We start from the raw sequence: 17753 nt of genomic DNA on the forward strand, positions 1-17753 counted from the left end.
TTTGCAAAAAGTTTTTCTGTGGGTAAACTCAGCGCCCCAAATAATATGGCTTTGGGGTAGGCCTAAAATAAATCGAATTCTTGAAATCATTCCAACATCAGAGACATGAGTCCAAACAGAACATTTTCACTCAATCAAGTGACCAGTATCCTAGCAACGAATGGTATGCGCTGGGCAAGGAAGATTCTCTACAACGTGGGAAGATTTTTAGCTACAATGTGGTTGTAACTTGACTCGCTGACAACAGTCTTTGGTGTGAGAAAGAACTACTGTTTAGAACTACGGATGCTACCATGGTCACGGTCAGTGGTGTTTTTCTTCTGTTTCATAAATATTGACATCGTTGACGGATTAGATAACGTTTTTGATCAAAATGTCTCTCATGTCGTTGCCGGTTTGTATAGGCTACTTTAGAATGCAATGAATAGAGAAAAGGTACATAAACATGAACATCTGCTTAGATAGTAAAACGTAGTAGTTATCTATCATCAAAATTCTACAATTTCAAAGGTGTTGTCTTGATAGAGTGCCTTGAAAGCAACTGTCTCATCTGGCAAATACAAAACGGGTTGGAGACTGATTTTCTCACCCCCCCCCCCCCCCCTTCACCAGAAAATATTTCAACTGAACTAAAGGGTCTGACACTTAGACTGAGCTTTAGGCTTAAAGACATATGCGAGTGCCAAAGAACCCCAACACCACCCCATCGGAGTTAGAGAGGAAGGGCATGCAAAATATCCATGCTCAACTCAGCAGACAACGAGTGCGGCTTGGTGCAGGCCATGGGGATGGCCTCCCCTCCCGTCGCCGACGGAACCGACCTGGACAGGAAGAGCACGCTGCGGGTTACCTCCCGCCCCACAACAGCGGACCAGGAGGGAGCAGTCAGGGCGGTTAGACGCTCATGGGGGTCAGAGTTACGGAGAGGGAGGGGGAATTCGGTGGAGGAGAGCGCCAAGGGGAAAGCTCGCAGGATGTGGAAGTTCCTCAGCACTGGAATGAAGCAGAATGTGGACAAGGTAAATAAGATGTCTTGTGCGTCCCAAATGGCACCCGAGTCCCTATAGACCATGTATAGTTTACTATATAGGGAATAGGGTGCCATTTGGGACGCATACTCTCTCTTTGGTTGGAGGCACTGTTAAATCGGTAGGCGACATCAGAAAATACATTTCTATTTATCCTAACTCTCTCTCCCGCTTTCCTAGATAAGAAGCTTCAATGTCAAGAGCGCTGTTCTCACCCATGGCCTGCAGCACTTACGTAATTTCCCTTGCAACGACCCTGTGCGCCACATGACCTACGGCAAGGGGGCGGCAGGGTTCATCAGCCTTCACAGGGAAGGCAAGGTCGTTATGTACCACCCAGACGGGCGTCTCCGTGACCTCCCACCCGCCTCTGTCTCTGTCCCCTACATGGGCCTAACCTCCACTCAGCTCCCTGGGCGTCTGGTGGGCTGGGGGCCCGGGGCAAGCCTCACGCTGCTGGACAGTGAGCTGCGCCCCCTAGCCAACGCTCTAGACCCTCTGGATGTGCGGGTTTGCCAGGTCACAGAACAGTCCCTGGAGCTGGTGACAGCGGGGGCGGGGAACGTGTGTGTGTGGTGTCTGACTCACATGGTGTGCCGGGTGAGAGTGACGGAGGGTCTTGGGCGCCACAGCGTTTTTACCCAGCTGGCATTGGCCCCCCCAGGCCCCGAGAGGCATCACAGGGCCTTTGTCGTTTACGGGAGAGCTGTGGTTGTTGTTGACCTCACTGCTGGGCGTGTTCTGGAGCACAAAAGGAACCTCCACCTACGGTAAATGTGTGTGTGTGTGTGTGTTCATGATTGTTGGACAGTGGGCAGTTTTTGGCAAAATGTCACCTCAACTGATCTGCAGACAGAGTGAACATGCCTCTTTTCTTCAGGGATATCACTGCACTGGTGTACAGCTTTCATCTGGACTTTGTGGTCACTGCGTCCAAAGATGTTTCCATCAGAGTGTGGGGTCCTGACTGGGGGCTTTGTATGGCGTTCGTAGGACACACTGGTGAAATAACCACTTGGTTGGGGGAAAAAACCTTCCCTATGATTCCAGCTAGTCAAGTCAAATGCAACACTCTTTACGTGTGTGTGTCTGTGTGTGTGTGTGTAGGTGTGGTGACCTCTCTGGCTTGCTGTCCGGAGTCTGGCCTGCTGCTCTCTGCCTCCCTGGATGGGACCCTGCGTTGCTGGAGCTTGGAGGGGGGGGACCAGGTCCAGTGTTTCCCCATCGAAGGAGGGGAGCCCCCTCTGGCCCTAGGGGGTCCGATGAAAGGGGGCACCTTCTTTACTTTCTCCCAGCAAGGAGTGGACTTCTGGACCATCAGCAGCCTGTATAACCTTCACTGCAGGCTGGGGGGGGACCTGGGTGGCCCCGTGAGACAGATAGTAGTTCCCTCTTGCCCCCTGCCCTACCCCACCCGGGTGCTTTGCGTCAGCGGGGATAGTAACGTCACGCTAGTGGCCGCCGAGACGGGGGCGGTCCTAACCTCATTCGGTGCCGGGCAGAGGGTAAGGTGCGCCGATTACTGCTTGCACAAAGAGATTCTATTGGTCCTGACGGAGGGCGGAACGTTGATCCGGGCCAGCACGCTGACCAATCCGGCGACGTGTGTGGATGAGTGGAAGGCACGAGGACAGGGTCCATGGCAGAGGGAGGAGCAGACGGATGGGGAGGGGGATCAGTGGATCGCAAAGCCAGGCCCAGTCTCCTGCATGGTGCTCTACAGCAACATAGCCGACGGACAGAGAGCGCTAGACGAGTGGAAGAGCCTGCAGAAGCAGAGATGCCAGAGACCCACGAACAAGAAATCTCTTCATGATGCCAAGAACCGGTAAGACTCCCCCTGTGTCCCTAATTTAGACTTGTCTTGATATTATTGACAGTCCCTTTATATTTAGATCATGAATCCCTCGGTAATTACCCACACAAGCACTCGGTGTTTGAATCTGTCACGATCGTCGTAACATTTAAGTGAGGAGGACCAAGGCGCAGCGTGATAACAATACATCTTACTTTTTAATGAAGACGAAAACGAAACGAACACTATACAAACTAATCAAAACAACAAACGTGAAGCTATACAAACAATAAGTGCAGACACTAGCAACTTACACATAGACAATCAACCACAAATTACCTAATGACTATGGCTGCCTAAATATGGCTCCCAATCAGAGACAACGATAGACAGCTGTCTCTAATTGAGAACCAATCTAGGCAACCATAGACTTACATAAACACCTACAATGAACACAACCCCATGAACTCTACAAACACCCCCTAGACAATACAAACACCCTAGACGAGACAAAAACACACAAACATCCCCCATGTCACACCCTGACCTAACTAAAATAATAAAGAAAACAAAGATAACTAAGGCCAGGGCGTGACAGAATCTGTTACATCTGTTTTAATCTGTTACTAAATTAAGACAGGCTGTTGGATGAAGACAGGCTGTTCAGTTTAGCATTTTTTGAGGTTAGGATTAGGGGAAGGGTAAAAGACAGGGTGTTGGATGAAGTTCCCTCTAGACGCTGTTCAGTTTTGCATTTTTTGAGGTTAGGATTGGGAGAGAAATCTTGCAAGATTTGAGCTCTGGGTTAACCGAGATTAGGGGAGGGGAAACTGATCCTAGATCTGTACCTAGCGGAAACTTAACCCCGGAGCTAGAAATACTGTGCCAACCATCCAAAGTAATGATATGTTATGACTCCCAATGACTACCCCTGGGACAGGTTCCTGGTAATGCTGGGGCACAATGGTGGCTGTGTGAGTGTGCTTATGCTGGATACAGGAAAGGTGCAGTACATGACCCCCGCACACAACGGCCAGAAAATCACCTCCCTGCAGGCAGACCCTGAGAACAGCTACTTACTCACAGCCGGTATGCAGCACTCTATTGGCTCTATGGGATGATGATGATGATGATGGTGGTGATGATGGTGATGGTGGGGGTGATGATGATGATGATGGTGGTGATGATGATGATGGTGGTGATGATGGTGGTGGGGATGATGATGATGATGATGGTGATGGTGGTGATGATGGTAGTGATGATGGTGATCATCATCCCATTCTCTCCCTTTCAACAGGTGAGGACAAGGCAGTGCTGGTCTGGAGGGTGTTTCCCTATGCCCAGGAGTGTCTCAGCCTGCACTTGAACCTTTTCTGTGGGCATCCTCCGCTCTACTTGACCCTGTTGGGGCCTCTGCTGGCCCTAGCCTTCCAGGATCCCGATAGCGCCACCTATAGCCTGGTGCACTTCAGCCTGCTCAACCAGAGTCGCACTGACCATCCGCCCAGTGAGGACCATCTGGACTGCATTACGGGTGAGACAGTAACAGAAGATACCGTTAAATAATATACTGTGTTTTAGATACTATAGATCTGGGGCCGTATGAAACGTCTCAGAGTAGGAGTGCTGATCTAGGATCAGGTCAACATTGTCCATGTAATCTTATTCATTGTGTTAACAGTTGATGTTACTCTTCAATTACACAGACCCCAAAGCAAATCAGGGGGAGAAAAATAGGTTTATTCAAAGAGGACAAATCATAGACGTTATGCTGAAATGTAGATGTTCATTCTCCCCTGTCCTCAGTGATTCTCTCCACAGAACAAAGAGACAGGATGTAGTTTTATACCCCCAACCCTAGCCTGTGGTTGACCAATTAGAATTCCTAGCAATAAAATTGGGCCAATGGCCAGATAACGTGTATCCCATTTCAGGCCCGATATATAGACAATTTGGACCAATGAGAACTTGCCATGTAGCTATGAGTCCCGGAATGAAATTCCTCCCATGCTCTGACCCATTAATCATTAATTCCCTATTACAGAAAAAACACTAGTTCCATTGATCGTTAATTCCCTCTTGACCTTTAGTCCTCTGCGTTGTGTATTTATTTTCAAAATATTCTTGCAATTGTAATCTAAAAGGCAAAACTGATCCTAAATCAGCACTCCTACTCTGACACACTTAATACATATGGCCCCTGAGACACTCAACAAGGTAATGTACCTCAAACTATAATGAATATAAAAGCAACATGCAACAATTTCAAGGATTTTGCTGAGTTACAGTTCATATAAGGAAATCTGTCAATTGAAATAAATTCATTAGGCCCTAATCTATGGATTTCACATGAATTGGCAGTGGCGCAGCCATGTTGGGCTTGTCCACTGGGGAGCCAGGTCCAGCCAGTCAGAATGAGTTTTCCCCAGAAAAGGAATTGTTACAGACAGAAATACTCCTCAATTTCATCAGCTGTCCTGGTGGCTGTCAGACGATCCCGCAGGTGAAGAAGCCAGATGTGGAGGTCCTGGGCTGGTGTGGTTACACGTGGTCTGCGGTTGTGAGGCCGGTTGGACGTACTGCCAAATTCTCTAAAACTACATTGTGGCAGAGAACTTAACATTAAATACTCTGGCAACAGCTCTGGTGGACATTCCTACAGTCAACATGCCAATTGCATGCTCCCTCAAAACTTGAGATATCTGTGGCATTGTGTTGCGTGACAAAACTGCACATTTTAGATTGGCCTTTTATTGTCCCCAGCACAAGGTGCACCTCTGTAATGATCATGCTGTTTAATCATCTTCTTGATATGCCACACCTGTCAGATGGATGGATTATTTTGGCATGGCAGAAATGCTCACTAACAGGAATGTAAACAAATTTGTGCACAAAATTTGAGAGAAATATGTTTTTTGTGTGTATGGAACATTCCTGGGATCTTTTATTTCAACTCATGAAACATGGGACCAACACTTTACATTTACAGTTATATTTTTGTTCAGTAGGTGATCCTCTGACAAGTTTTTTTTTATTGTCTTTGTGTGTGTGTGTGTGTGTGTGTGTGTGTGTGTGTGTGTGTGTGTGTGTGTGTGTGTGTGTGTGTGTGTGTGTGTGTGTGTGTGTGTGTGTGTGTGTGTGTGTGTGTGTGTGTGTGTGTGTGTGTGTGTGTGTGTGTGTGAGAGTGCAGGGCTCTGTGTGTGCCATCAGCTCCGAGTGTTTGCCTCCAGCAGTCAGGATGGAACTGTTCGCATCTGGGATGAAGATAACCGCCTCCTCAGGTCAGTCAATGTGTTTGTGTGTGTCCCTAATGGAAAAAAACACACATTTCACATGTGCACACGTGAAGTGTTCATCTTATGTGAAGTTAATGTGATAACATGAAAATACACATGTGAAAACGTGATCATATGGGAAGAGTTCCAAAAACACGTTTTCACATGATTTCACATGTGATTTTTCTGTAAGGGGTGTGTGTGTGTTAGTAATTTCTGCAGTCTTGGTCCCTCTAAGAACCCTCCAGCTGAGTGCGGAGCCTGAGTGTCTGGCCTACAGTGGGCAGAGGGGAGATCTGCTCCTAGGCATCAGAGGGGACCTGTATAGGATCCGCTGCGCCCACCTGCTGCCACATGACTTCCAGCTACGGGTATACTGACTGGGGGGAAGGGGCGGTGAAGTACTGGGGAGAGGTGGTGAGGACAGACTGGTCTCTTGTGGTGGTCCTAGTGTGGCTCAGTTGGTAGAGCATGGTGCTTGCAATGCCAGGATCATGGGTTCGATTTTCGCAGGGGCCACCCATATGAAAATCGATGCACTCACTACTTACTATAAGTCGCGTTGGGAAAAAGTGTCTGCTAAATGGCTTATATATTAGAATGGGTCTTGGAGGGTGAATACGTATTTAGGCATTTTCAGTGAGATAATGTAGTTAGGTTTAGCTAAATGTTTTCGAATAGGTGTGCTTACTGTGTAATGATACCTTTGCTGTGCCTATGCTCTGTATAGCTCCTTTCTACTGAGATGTCAGATCCTATCCCTGACTTGCCCATATCTTCCACCTCAACAAGGACAAGCAAAACCAAGTAAGCTACCCTCCGTCTCTACCTATAATGTGACATAATGAACATCATAGACAAGTTATAACTCGTTATAATATGTTTGTTACAGTAAATGTGTATAAACAGTAAATCTATGGATTACGTTTGCACTGGTAAATCTACATATTTACTGGGATTTTGAGCCAAAATGTGTTATCAATAGATTTACAGTTTTTATTTACATCTATATAATAGTTATGTTACATTAACCGTAACCTAGACATTATTGAGTGTGTGACGTGTTCTTGCCTACCATCAGGACTGTGGTCTCCCCCATACCAGAGAAACAACCCAACGGAAAGCAGGACATGACCAAAGACCCAGTGAGTTTACCCAGAATATGAAAGGGAGAGAGAGGAGAACGAGAGAAAGCTTTGCATGGAATTGAGTGTAAAGGAGTGTGGGGTAAGGTGAGACATTTGTTACATTCAGCATCACTACATCAAGGGAAATATAGTATTCTTTCTAACAAAGATGCACTACATGGCCAAAAGTATGCGGAGACCTGCTCGTCGAACATCTCATTCAGGGGCCTGGGATTAAAAATAAAAAATAAATACAATATAAATATATGACAAAACACACATCACACACCTGCATTGCTTGCTGTTTGGGGTTTTATGCTGGGTTTCTGTACAGCACTTTGAGATATCAGCTGATGTACGAAGGGCTATATAAATACATTTGATTTGATTTGATTTGAACAAGAGAGACAACACAACACTACATAAAGAGAGACCTAAGACAACAACATAGCAAGGCAGCAACACATGACAACACACCATGGTAGCAACACAACATAACAACAACATGGTAGCAACGCAGCATGGCAGCAGCACAAAACATGGTGCAAACATTATTGGGCACAGACAACAGCACAAAGGGCAAGAAGGTAGAGACAACAATATATCACACAAAGCTGTCAGTAAGAGTGTCCATGATTGAGTCTGAATGAAGAGATTGAGATAAAACTGTCAAGTTTGAGTGTTTGTTGCAGCTCGTTCAGTCGCTAGCTGAAGCGAACTGAAAAGAGGAGTGACCCAGGGATGTGTGTGCTTTGGGGACCTTTAACAGAATGTGACTGGCAGAACAGGTTTTGTATGTGGAGGATGAGGGCTGCAGTAGATATCTCAGATAGGGGGGAGTGAGGGCTAAGAGGGTTTTATAAATAAGCATCAACCAGTGGGTCTTGTGACAGGTATACAGAGATTACCAGTTTACAGAGGAGTATAGAGTGCAGTGATGTGTCCTACAAGGAGCATTGGTGGCAAATCTGATGGCCGAATGGTAAAGAACATCTAGCCGCTCGAGAGCACCCTTACCTGCCGATCTATAAATTATGTCTCCGTAATCTAGCATGGGTAGGATGGTCATCTGAATCAGCGTTAGTTTGGCAGCAGGGGTGAAAGAGGAGCGATTACGATAGAGGAAACCAAGTCTAGATTTAACTTTAGCATGCAGCTTTGATATGTGCTGAGAGAAGGACAGTGCACCGTCTAGCCATACTCCCAAGTACTTGTATGAGGTGACTACCTCAAACTCTAAACCCTCAGAGGTAGTAATCACACCTGTTGGGAGAGGGGCATTCTTCTTACCAAACCACATGACCTTTGTTTTGGAGGTGTTCAGAACAAGGTCAAGGATAGAGAAAGCTTGTTGGACACTAAGAAAGCTTTGTTGAAGAGCATTTAACACTAAACCCGGTGAGGGGCCAGCTGAGTATAAGACTGTATCATCTGCATATAAATGGGTGAGAGGGCTTCTTACTGCCTGAGCTATGTTGTTGATGTAAATTGAGAAGAGCGTGGGGCCTATGATCGATCCTTGGGATACCTCCTTGGTGACAGGCAGTGGCAGAGACAGCAGATTTTCTGACTTCATACACTGCACTCTTTGAGAGAGGTAGTTAGCAAACCAGCGCAAAGACCCCTCAGAGACACCAATACTCCTTAGCCAGCCCACAAGAATGGAATGGTCTACCGTCCGTATCAAAAGCTTTGACCAAGTCAATAAAAATAGCAGCACAATATTACTTAGAATCGAGGGCAATGGTGACATCATTGAGGACCTTTAAGGTTGCAGTGACACATCCATAAGCTGAGCAGAAACTAGATTGCATACCAGAGAGAATACTATAGACATCAAGAAAGCCGGTCAGTTGATTATTGACAAGTTTTTCCAACACTTTTGATAAACAGGGCAAAATATAAATAGGCCTATAACAGTTAGGATCAGTTTGATCTCCCCACACTCTTCTCAAAGACCCCACAGAGAGAGAACTGCTCCTTAAAGTAACTAACTTTGGCCTTCTGAATTTTTTATTTTTTTTATTTCACCTTTGTTTAACCAGGTAGGCCAGTTGAGAACAAGTTCTCATTTACAACTGTGACCTGGCCAAGATAAAGCAAAGCAGTGCGACAAAAAACAACAACACAGAGTTACACATAGGATAAACAAAAGTACAGTCAATAACACAATAGAAAATATATATAGAAAATCTGAGTATGAGTATGTGTGTGCCAAGCCTTTCGCCAAATGCAATTCTTGAGGTGGAGTAACTCTGCAAGATCACGGTCGAACCACTGGCTGAACCTGTTTTTAATTCTAATTTTCCTTATGGGGGCGTGTTTGTTAACAATACCACGAAAAAATATCAAAAAAGAAGGTCCAAGTGTCTTCGACAGAGGGGATCAAGCTGAAACTATACCATTTTACAGAGGCCAGTTCTTGAAGGAAGGCTTGCTCATGAAAGTTTTTTAGCAAGAGTCTATGACAAATCAGGACAGGTCGTTTCACTGAGCAGCCATTATAACACAGGCTGTAAAACAGTGATCACTAAGGTCATTACAGAAAACACCAGACTGATACCTATCAGGATTATTTGTGAGGATAACATCGAGGAGAGGGCATTAATAAAGAGTTCGTCCCCCCTTTGCTGCTGTAACAGCCTCCACTCTTCTACGAAGGCTTTCCAGGCAAGTCAGTTAAGAACAAATTCTTACTTATAATGACAGCCTAGGAACAGTGGGTTAACTGCTTTGTTCAGGGGCAGAACGACAGATTTTTACTTAGTCTGCTCGGGGATTCGATCTAGCAACCATGCAGTTACTGACCCAATGCTCTAACCACTAGGCTAGCTGCCGCTAAATATTTGGTCACATTCATTTTGTCTATGGTTTCCTTGAAACAAGGGGTAGCTCAACTAACCCTTTGTCTCAATGTGCCCCACTCTCCACTACTGCTATTTTCTTTTTAGGATTGATCATATTTTTAAAAATAAATGAAGGCCAATGTGTGTGTTCCCATACCTAATGTGCCAGTGGTGTAATGACAGTTTTTCCACCCACTCCTTGTCCCTCAGGAGTATGAGGTGCTGCTGGCTCGGAACAGAGACCTGGCCTCACTCCAGGAAGGCACTACAGAGAGAAGGAAGAGGAAACCTCCCACCACGCTGAAAACCAGGAAGGAGGCCTTTGACCGCTATATGAGGATCATCTACAGCCAGCCCCTCGACATTAAGGTTCCTTATACTGAGAACAATTAGCTACCCCAAGATGTGATTATAATTAGAGATTTTATCAGTTAAACCTGAAAGGCACCAAGGTTAAACATACACTGAATTCTTCAAGATGATTGGGGTAGGAATGTACTCTGCCAAGTGGAGTCAGAGAGATGATAAAAGCAGTATGTGCCCTTTTGTTGGATATAGAGAGAAGAACCCATAACCTCACCTCTAATATGATGTTTTATGTGAAAGGACAAATGACATTACTTGAGAGTGGGAATGCATTGTAGATATGCAGACTAATGAACGTTGGTTCTGATTATATCTCAGATTGGGGATGAGGACATGTTTGACCTTCATGCAGCTCTGTTTCCTCCAAAACTGCCTGACCGTCGACCATTCACCCCACCCACATTAAGGAATGGCTTCTTCCCAAACCCCAACTTGGCCAAGCCCCTGCCACCCATAACCAAACCAGGGCAGGTGAGGGCCACTGGTTCAGTTTAGCATATCTGTCTGCTGTCCCTCTACTTCCTGAAGCTAAGTAATAGATAGATTGAGACGAAGAAACCACACCTCCCTTAGTCCTCTGTCTGTCCCTTTGCAGGATGAGGAGCTAGAGCCAGCCCCAGCACAGAGCAATCCGGTGGGCTTCATCCCTAACTCTGTGCTAGTGGGCCAGCTGTGGCCAGGCGTTGTGGTGGAAAACACAATCCCCAAGCAAACATTCAAACTGAGGGATGAGCACGACTATGAGGAGGAAGTGAGAGGATATTTACAGAGACCAGATTCAGGATCAGTTTTGCCTTCTAGATCACAATGTATATGATTACATGGACATGGGGAGCTGATCCTAGATCAGCACTCCTACTCTGATATGCTTGTTACATATGTCCTCAGAAGAGGACAATCGGTGTATGTTCTGTGATAAGATTGAGAGAATTTCAAATAGGTGGTTGGTTTGGTTTTCCTCACAGGGTGATATTGAAGAAGTTCAGTTTCTGGTGTATGAGAGCGATGAGGACATAGGTTCCCCCATACAGCTGGTGAAGAGCCCTCAGAAAGAGAAGAGCCCCCCACCTCCCACTCCAGAGAAGCCAGCCTATGTAATGAGGGTGAGTGGTGTATTAGCAACGCACATGCCCCGCCCACCTTTGGATTTCTTATTTTCAGCCATCCATTTCCTGTGTTTGAAGGGGGCAAAAATCCACTTATCACTGAAATATCACTGGATTGATGGCTTCCATTTTACTCTTGCGACACTTTCCCGCTCTTGCCTGTGCCATTCCCGTTAACGTAGCGACCGCGGAAACGTTCGTAATGACCTGTCAAACTCACTCCGGTAATGGCTGAAATGGGATCAGTGGAATACATTGGCCTTCCGTTGCATCTATAGGAACTCTAACGCTTCGTCAGTGATTTAGCGCACTGTCTCGACACAAGAAAGAGAAGAAAGATCACTTCATTTTGGTGAGTGTTCGTTTAAAAAAAAATGATTTAGTACAGTTGATATGTTTAATTCGATGCGCTGAAATTAACTTCCAAAAATGATTATGGTGATACTATGTCTGATCTCACAAACAGTGTAAAGTATGTTTAGATAGGTGTGAACTAAAGCCGAGAGTTTTGATTTTAAATTGCGTGGGTATCCTTCTCTTGACACACTGGTTTGAATTATGCAAGAGAACATGACAACAGTATTAATGAGGAAGCCTAGAAAGTGCAGGTGGGTGCAGGTAGGCCTAGACATAGGAAGATTTTGGTGGGGGCAGACCTGTTCCTCCCCTTTATATTAATTTATTCATATATGCAAATACACCTAGTGTATATATGCAAATCAGGCAAATACAATTTTCTTTATTTGATCACAAAGTAATACAATAATACCTGATATACTGTTAGGTTCTAAATTAACAGAGTGAAAACTCACGGACAACTAGTAAAGCTCAAACCAAGTTTATTCACCCACTGGGTCACACAGCTGCATAAGACAAAGACATGGTACTTTCCATTAAATTGATTCCATCCCAGCCATTACTAATCAAAATCAAATGTATTTATATAGCTCTTCTTACACCAGCTGATATATCAAAGTGCTGTACAGAAACCCAGCCTAAAACCCCAAACAGCAAGCAATGTAGGTGTAGACTATGAGCCTGTCCTCCCTTCACCAGCCTTCCCTGGTATCGGTGCTGCATGAAGGGCAGCTGTTGTGTGTTCATGGCCCGTATCCACAAAGAATCTCAGAGTAGGAGTGCTGATCTAGGATCTTTGCATATAATCTTATTTATTATGATCTAAAATATAAAACTGATCCTAGATCAGCACTCATACTCTGAGAGGTTTTGTGGATACAGGCCCAGGTCTGATGAATGTTTTGTGTTCCCCTCCTAGCCTCCAAAGGCTGTCCCTCCCACTAAGATACCCAAACTGCCGACCCCACCTCCCCCTAGAACCCCAACACCACCCTGCACACCCACCCCCGAGATCCCAGAATTCCTTAAACAGTTTGTGGAGGAGGACTGGTTCAAGGATATCTACCAAGACCAAAGGGTGAGTCTTTTTAGCTGAAGCAAGCACACCATTTTCATCCCAAAAAACGAATTACTCTTCTGGGGAAAATTCCTTAGAAACCCTGTAAGTCAGTTGTATTCAAAGTATGGGTCGCGTGGAGGAACTGCAGTGGGGAAAGTCCCAGTTGAAAAAGTTTGAATACGACTGCTGTAATTTATCAGCTGCTCCTGTAGGTTATTGTTGTCTGTATTTTCTCTGTCAACAGGAAGTTTGCGTCCCAAATGCACCCTATTCCTTATTTAGTGCACTACTCTCGACGAGAGCCCCCATTGAGCTCTGATGAAAAGTATTGCACTACATAGAGAATAGGGTGCCATTTGGGACTAGGACAATGAGACTAATGTTTTGGTGGTGTTCCTGTGTGTGTGAAGTGTATCGGGCAGTCCCTGTGTGCTGAGGAGTTCTCCATGCAGATTCTGGACCACATGCAGAGTTGTGGTGCCCAACTAAAGATGAGGATCCTGAGCGCGCTGATCACTCTACGCAGACAGGGGGAGCTAGGTAACACAGACAAGCTCAGCAAGGGGCTTATGGGTTCTCTACGCAACAACACCTCATCAAATATGGTATGTCCTCTCTTGTGGAATTTGGTATGCTTTTCAATGTTTGAATCAGTTTTTTTCCGCCATTGTGAATTTGGATTTTAAACCATGTCTGGGTTTGTGTGTATGTTGTGTGTTTCAGTCCGATGAGGAGCAGCGAGTGGTGAGTGAAATACTCAACCTGTTGTTGGTGTGTCTTGGTCCTGAAAGCCATGAGATCATTGTGGAGCTCCTCACTCTACTGGCCCACAAAGAACTGGGACTACAGTGAGTCTATGCCGCACCAGTCTTTGTCTATACTCACTTTCATTGAGGTCACCATAGTAAGTCCCCAACTCTGCTTCCCTGTAATGGTGAATGCTGAGCTCTGATTCATCTAGCTGTGATAGTGAGTGCCCTTGTCAAATGTAGTGCAATATATAGGCAATAGGGTGCCATTTGGGTTGCAACCAATGAATGGTGACCTCTAACTCTGTGTGTCTGGTCCTCCTGTTGGCAGGAAAACAGTGATGTGCCTGCTGCAGGTGATGGGCGTGGAGGACGCTGACCCGTGGCTGGCCATGGAGATGGATCCCTGGGACTCCATGGTCCAGGACCTTCCTGATTCCTGGAAGAGCCTGGGAGAGATGGCTGCAGAGTGGCTGCACTCCTGGACCTCAAAATACAAGGTAATCATTTATTAGATTTATATATTGCTTTTCCAGATGCTCAAAGCACTTACATAGTAATGGGAAACTCACCTCATCCACCGCCAATAAAAATAAGTAGAAGGAGAAGAGCAGGTGCAGGAGGAATTAATCAGCAATGCACTGCTCTGGGCTGCCAATGTCCTTTTCATTGAACCTAACACCTCTAAATATGAGCATATGAGGTCTCAATTGAGCATATGAGATTACTGGCAAGCCCAGTGTGGCACAACGGTTCCCAAACTGGTTCTTGCCTGTTTAACTTGGTAGGTCTGCCAAGCAATATCTGGGAGAGGAGGCTGGTGAGGAGAGGATGGCTCATAAAAATGTCTGGAATGGAGTTAATGGAATGGGACCATACATATGGAAACCATGTTTGACCACATTCCATCATTCCGTTACAGCCATTACCATGAGCCTGTCTGATTTCTAGTGCCACCAGCAACCACTGATAGCTGGTCTCCCCTCTCTTTGATCTGCAGGGCCAGAACAGTTCTTTGTTCCTGAAGAATGCAGGGAAGAACCTCTTCACCCCAGTGGATGTGCTCAACTACTTCTGCTCTGTCAAAAAGGATATGTTTTTAAAGGCACAGACTGTCCCACCAGAGGGGCGCAAAGACACAGTATTGCGTCTCCCTGATTCCTCCAGGTACCAGACAGATGTACCACCCCCCCCCATCACATAAACAAATGTCACATACCTCACCTTTTCAGCTCGTAACGCAATATTCTGACACATTGCTTTGTTGTGTGCGTGCATTCTTATCTAGCTCTAAGCCAATACAACGTCTTGGAGAGACCTACAGCATGTCCAGGATACGCAAGCCTCCAGGTAAGGTTTAGTCCTCCGTGGTATGGTGAACAGAATATCCATTCAATCAATAGCTCTTAACAAACATTTCTGCATAGAGCTTGTATACAGTGCATTCGAAAAGTATTCAGACCCCTTGACTTTTTCCACATTATGCTACGTTACAGCCGTATTCTAAAATGTATTAAATCCATTTTTTTCTTCATCAATCTACACACAATACTCCATAATGACAAAGTAAAAAGAGGTTTTTAGACATGTTTGCAAATTTATAAAATATATATTTTTAAATATTACATTTACATGAGTATTCAGAACCTTTACTCAGTACTTTGTTGAGGCGCCTTTGGTAGCGATTCCAGCCTTGAGTTGTCTTGGGTATGATGCTACATGCTTGGCACACCTGTATTTGGGGAGTTTCTCCCATTCTTCTCTGCAGATCCTCTCAAGCTCTGTCAGGTTGGATGGGGTGAGTTGCTGCACAGCTATTTTCAGGTCTCTCCAGAGATGTTCGATCGGGTTCAAGTCCGGGCTCTGGCTGGGCCACTCAAGGACATTCAGAGACTTGTCCCGAAGCCACTCTTGCGTTGTCTTGGCTGTGTGCTTAGGGTCGTTGTCCTGTTGGAAGGTGAACCTTCGCCCCAGCCTGAGGTCCTGAGCACTCTGGAGCAGGTTTTCATCAAGGATCTCTCTGTACTTTGCGCCGTTCATATTTCCCTCGATCCTGACTTGTATCCCAGTCACTGCCACTAAAAAACATCCCCACAGCATGATACTGCTACCACCATTCACCGTAGGGATGGTGCCAGGTTTCCTCCAGATGTGACTCAAGACACATTTTCGGAGAAATGTCCTTTGGTCTGATGAAACAAAACAAAAATAGAGCTGTTTGGCCATAATGACCATCGTTATGTTTGGAGGAAAAGGGGGGAAGCTTGCCAGCGGAAGAACACCATCCCAACTGTGAAGCACGGGGGGGGGGGGGGGGCAGCATCATGTTGTGGGGGTGCTTTGCTGCAGGAGGGACTGGTGCACTTCACAAAATGGATCAAATCATGAGGAACGAAAGTTATGTGGATATATTGAAGCAACATCTCAAGACATCAGTCAGGAAGTTAAAGCTCGGTCGCAAATGGGTCTTCCAAATGGACAATGACCCCAAGCATACTTCCAAAGTTGTGTCAAAATGGCTTAAGGACAACAAAGTCAAGGTATTGGAGTGGCCATCACAAAGACCTGACCTCAATCCTATAGAACATTTGTGGGCAGAACTGAAAGAGCGTGTGCGAGCAAGGATGCCTACAAATCTGACTCAGTTACACCAGCTCTGTCAGGAGGAATGGGCCAACATTCACCCAACTTATTGTGGGAAGCTTGTGGAAGGCTACCCGAAACGTTTGACCCAAGTTAAACAATTTAAAGGCAATGCTACCAAATACTAATTGAGTGTATGCAAACTTCTAACCCACTGGGAATGTGATGAAAGAAATAAAAGCTGAAATAAATAATTCTCTCTGCTATTATTCTGACATTTGACATTCTTAAAATAAAGTGGTGATCCTAACTGACCTAAAACAGGGAATTCTTACTTAGATTAAATGTCAGGAATTGTGAAAAACTGAGTTTAAATTTATTTGACTAAGGTGTATGTAAACTTCCGACTTCAACTGTATGTAAATAAGGTATTTCTGTTTTTTATTTTTAATAAAATTGCAACATTTTCTTAACCTGTTTTCGCATTGTCATTATTGGGTATTGTGTGTCGATTGATGAGGAAAAGTTGTTAAAAAAATCTATTTTAGAATAATGCTGCAAAGTCAAGGGGTCTGATCTTAGTCTCTTTTATTTCAAAACAGGTGTAATCTTGCCCCCTCTCCCAAACCGCCCTGTCCTCATGGGCTTCACCCCATTCCTCACCCTGCCCCTGCCGAGGGTCAGCCTGTCCCCCTTTCCATTCCCTGTGGACCAGCACTGTTTGAAGGCCTCCCCGCGACGCTACTTCATCCTGGAGCGCTCCTATGTACACTACTATAGATGACACAGTATAGATGACACAGCCTCCCAGGCAGCAAATTATTATTCCCCGCACCCAAGATTTTTCCCTTTCCCCGACAAAGACCAACCAAACAGATACTCTTTTTTGAATAAAAAATCTATTGTATAGATCTTTTTTATGGTATATCACGTGATTCACTCAATACAAATAAAGTTTGAATGACTGTAAACGTCTGTAAAAATTAAACTGTTGTGTGTTGTTCCATGGACAGTATGGATGCGATATGAACTGATAGGCCAGAGATATTTTTTCATTGTTTGCTTTAATATAAATATAAGCTTATTTTGCAGTTTGGAAAATATACAGTACGGTGCAAAAGTTTTAGGCAGGTGTGAAAAAATTCTGTAAAGTAAGAATTTATCAATTAACAAAATGCAAAGTAAGTGAACAGAAGAAAAATATAACATCAAATCAATATTTGGTGTGACCACCCTTTGCCTTCAAAATAGCACCAATTCTTCTAGGTACACTTGCACACAGTTTTTGAAGGAACTGCACACAGTTTTTGAAGGCCCAAACATCTTGGAGAACTAACCACAGTTCTTCTGTGGATTTAGGCAGCCTCAGGTGCTTCTCTCTCTTCATGTAATCCCAGACAGACTATGATGTTGAGATCAGGGCTCTGTGGGGGCCATACCATCACCTCAAGGACTCCTTGT

General features: G+C 45.1%; 1 protein-coding gene across 3 annotated transcripts; it reads left to right on the forward strand.

The window, feature by feature from the left end:
• The first annotated feature begins 55 nt into the window (after window positions 1-55).
• wdr97 (WD repeat domain 97) lies at window positions 56-17417 on the forward strand. Of its 3 annotated transcripts, XM_055929241.1 has the most exons (22): window positions 57-302; window positions 613-1019; window positions 1209-1798; window positions 1909-2030; window positions 2136-2856; window positions 3764-3912; window positions 4121-4357; window positions 6014-6104; window positions 6337-6469; window positions 6829-6905; window positions 7180-7243; window positions 10282-10440; window positions 10756-10908; window positions 11033-11188; window positions 11403-11540; window positions 12820-12978; window positions 13371-13565; window positions 13684-13808; window positions 14041-14209; window positions 14710-14876; window positions 14998-15059; window positions 16895-17417. In XM_055929241.1, exons 2-22 carry the CDS (start codon window positions 741-743, stop codon window positions 17074-17076), a joined length of 4128 nt encoding a protein of 1375 aa, XP_055785216.1. In that variant the 5' UTR covers window positions 57-302; window positions 613-740; the 3' UTR covers window positions 17077-17417. The 3 variants fall into 3 exon arrangements, with proteins under 3 accessions (XP_055785217.1, XP_055785216.1, XP_055785215.1); XM_055929240.1 differs by having other exon boundaries at window positions 1909-2856; XM_055929242.1 differs by lacking the exons at window positions 10756-10908; window positions 11033-11188 and having other exon boundaries at window positions 56-302; window positions 1909-2856.
• Window positions 17418-17753: the final 336 nt, after the last annotated feature.

The sequence above is a fragment of the Salvelinus fontinalis genome, chromosome 7, assembly GCF_029448725.1.
Source record: "Salvelinus fontinalis isolate EN_2023a chromosome 7, ASM2944872v1, whole genome shotgun sequence".
Classification (NCBI taxonomy): domain Eukaryota; kingdom Metazoa; phylum Chordata; class Actinopteri; order Salmoniformes; family Salmonidae; genus Salvelinus; species Salvelinus fontinalis.

Coding starts and splice junctions, on each gene's coding strand:
- wdr97 (XM_055929240.1), top strand. CDS start 741: ATGCTCAACTCAGCAGACAACGAGTGCGGCTTGGTGCAGGCCATGGGG. Junction 6,906..7,179: donor ACAAGGACAAGCAAAACCAA/GTAAGCTACCCT, acceptor GCCTACCATCAG/GACTGTGGTCTCCCCCATAC. Junction 12,979..13,370: donor ATATCTACCAAGACCAAAGG/GTGAGTCTTTTT, acceptor GTGTGTGTGAAG/TGTATCGGGCAGTCCCTGTG.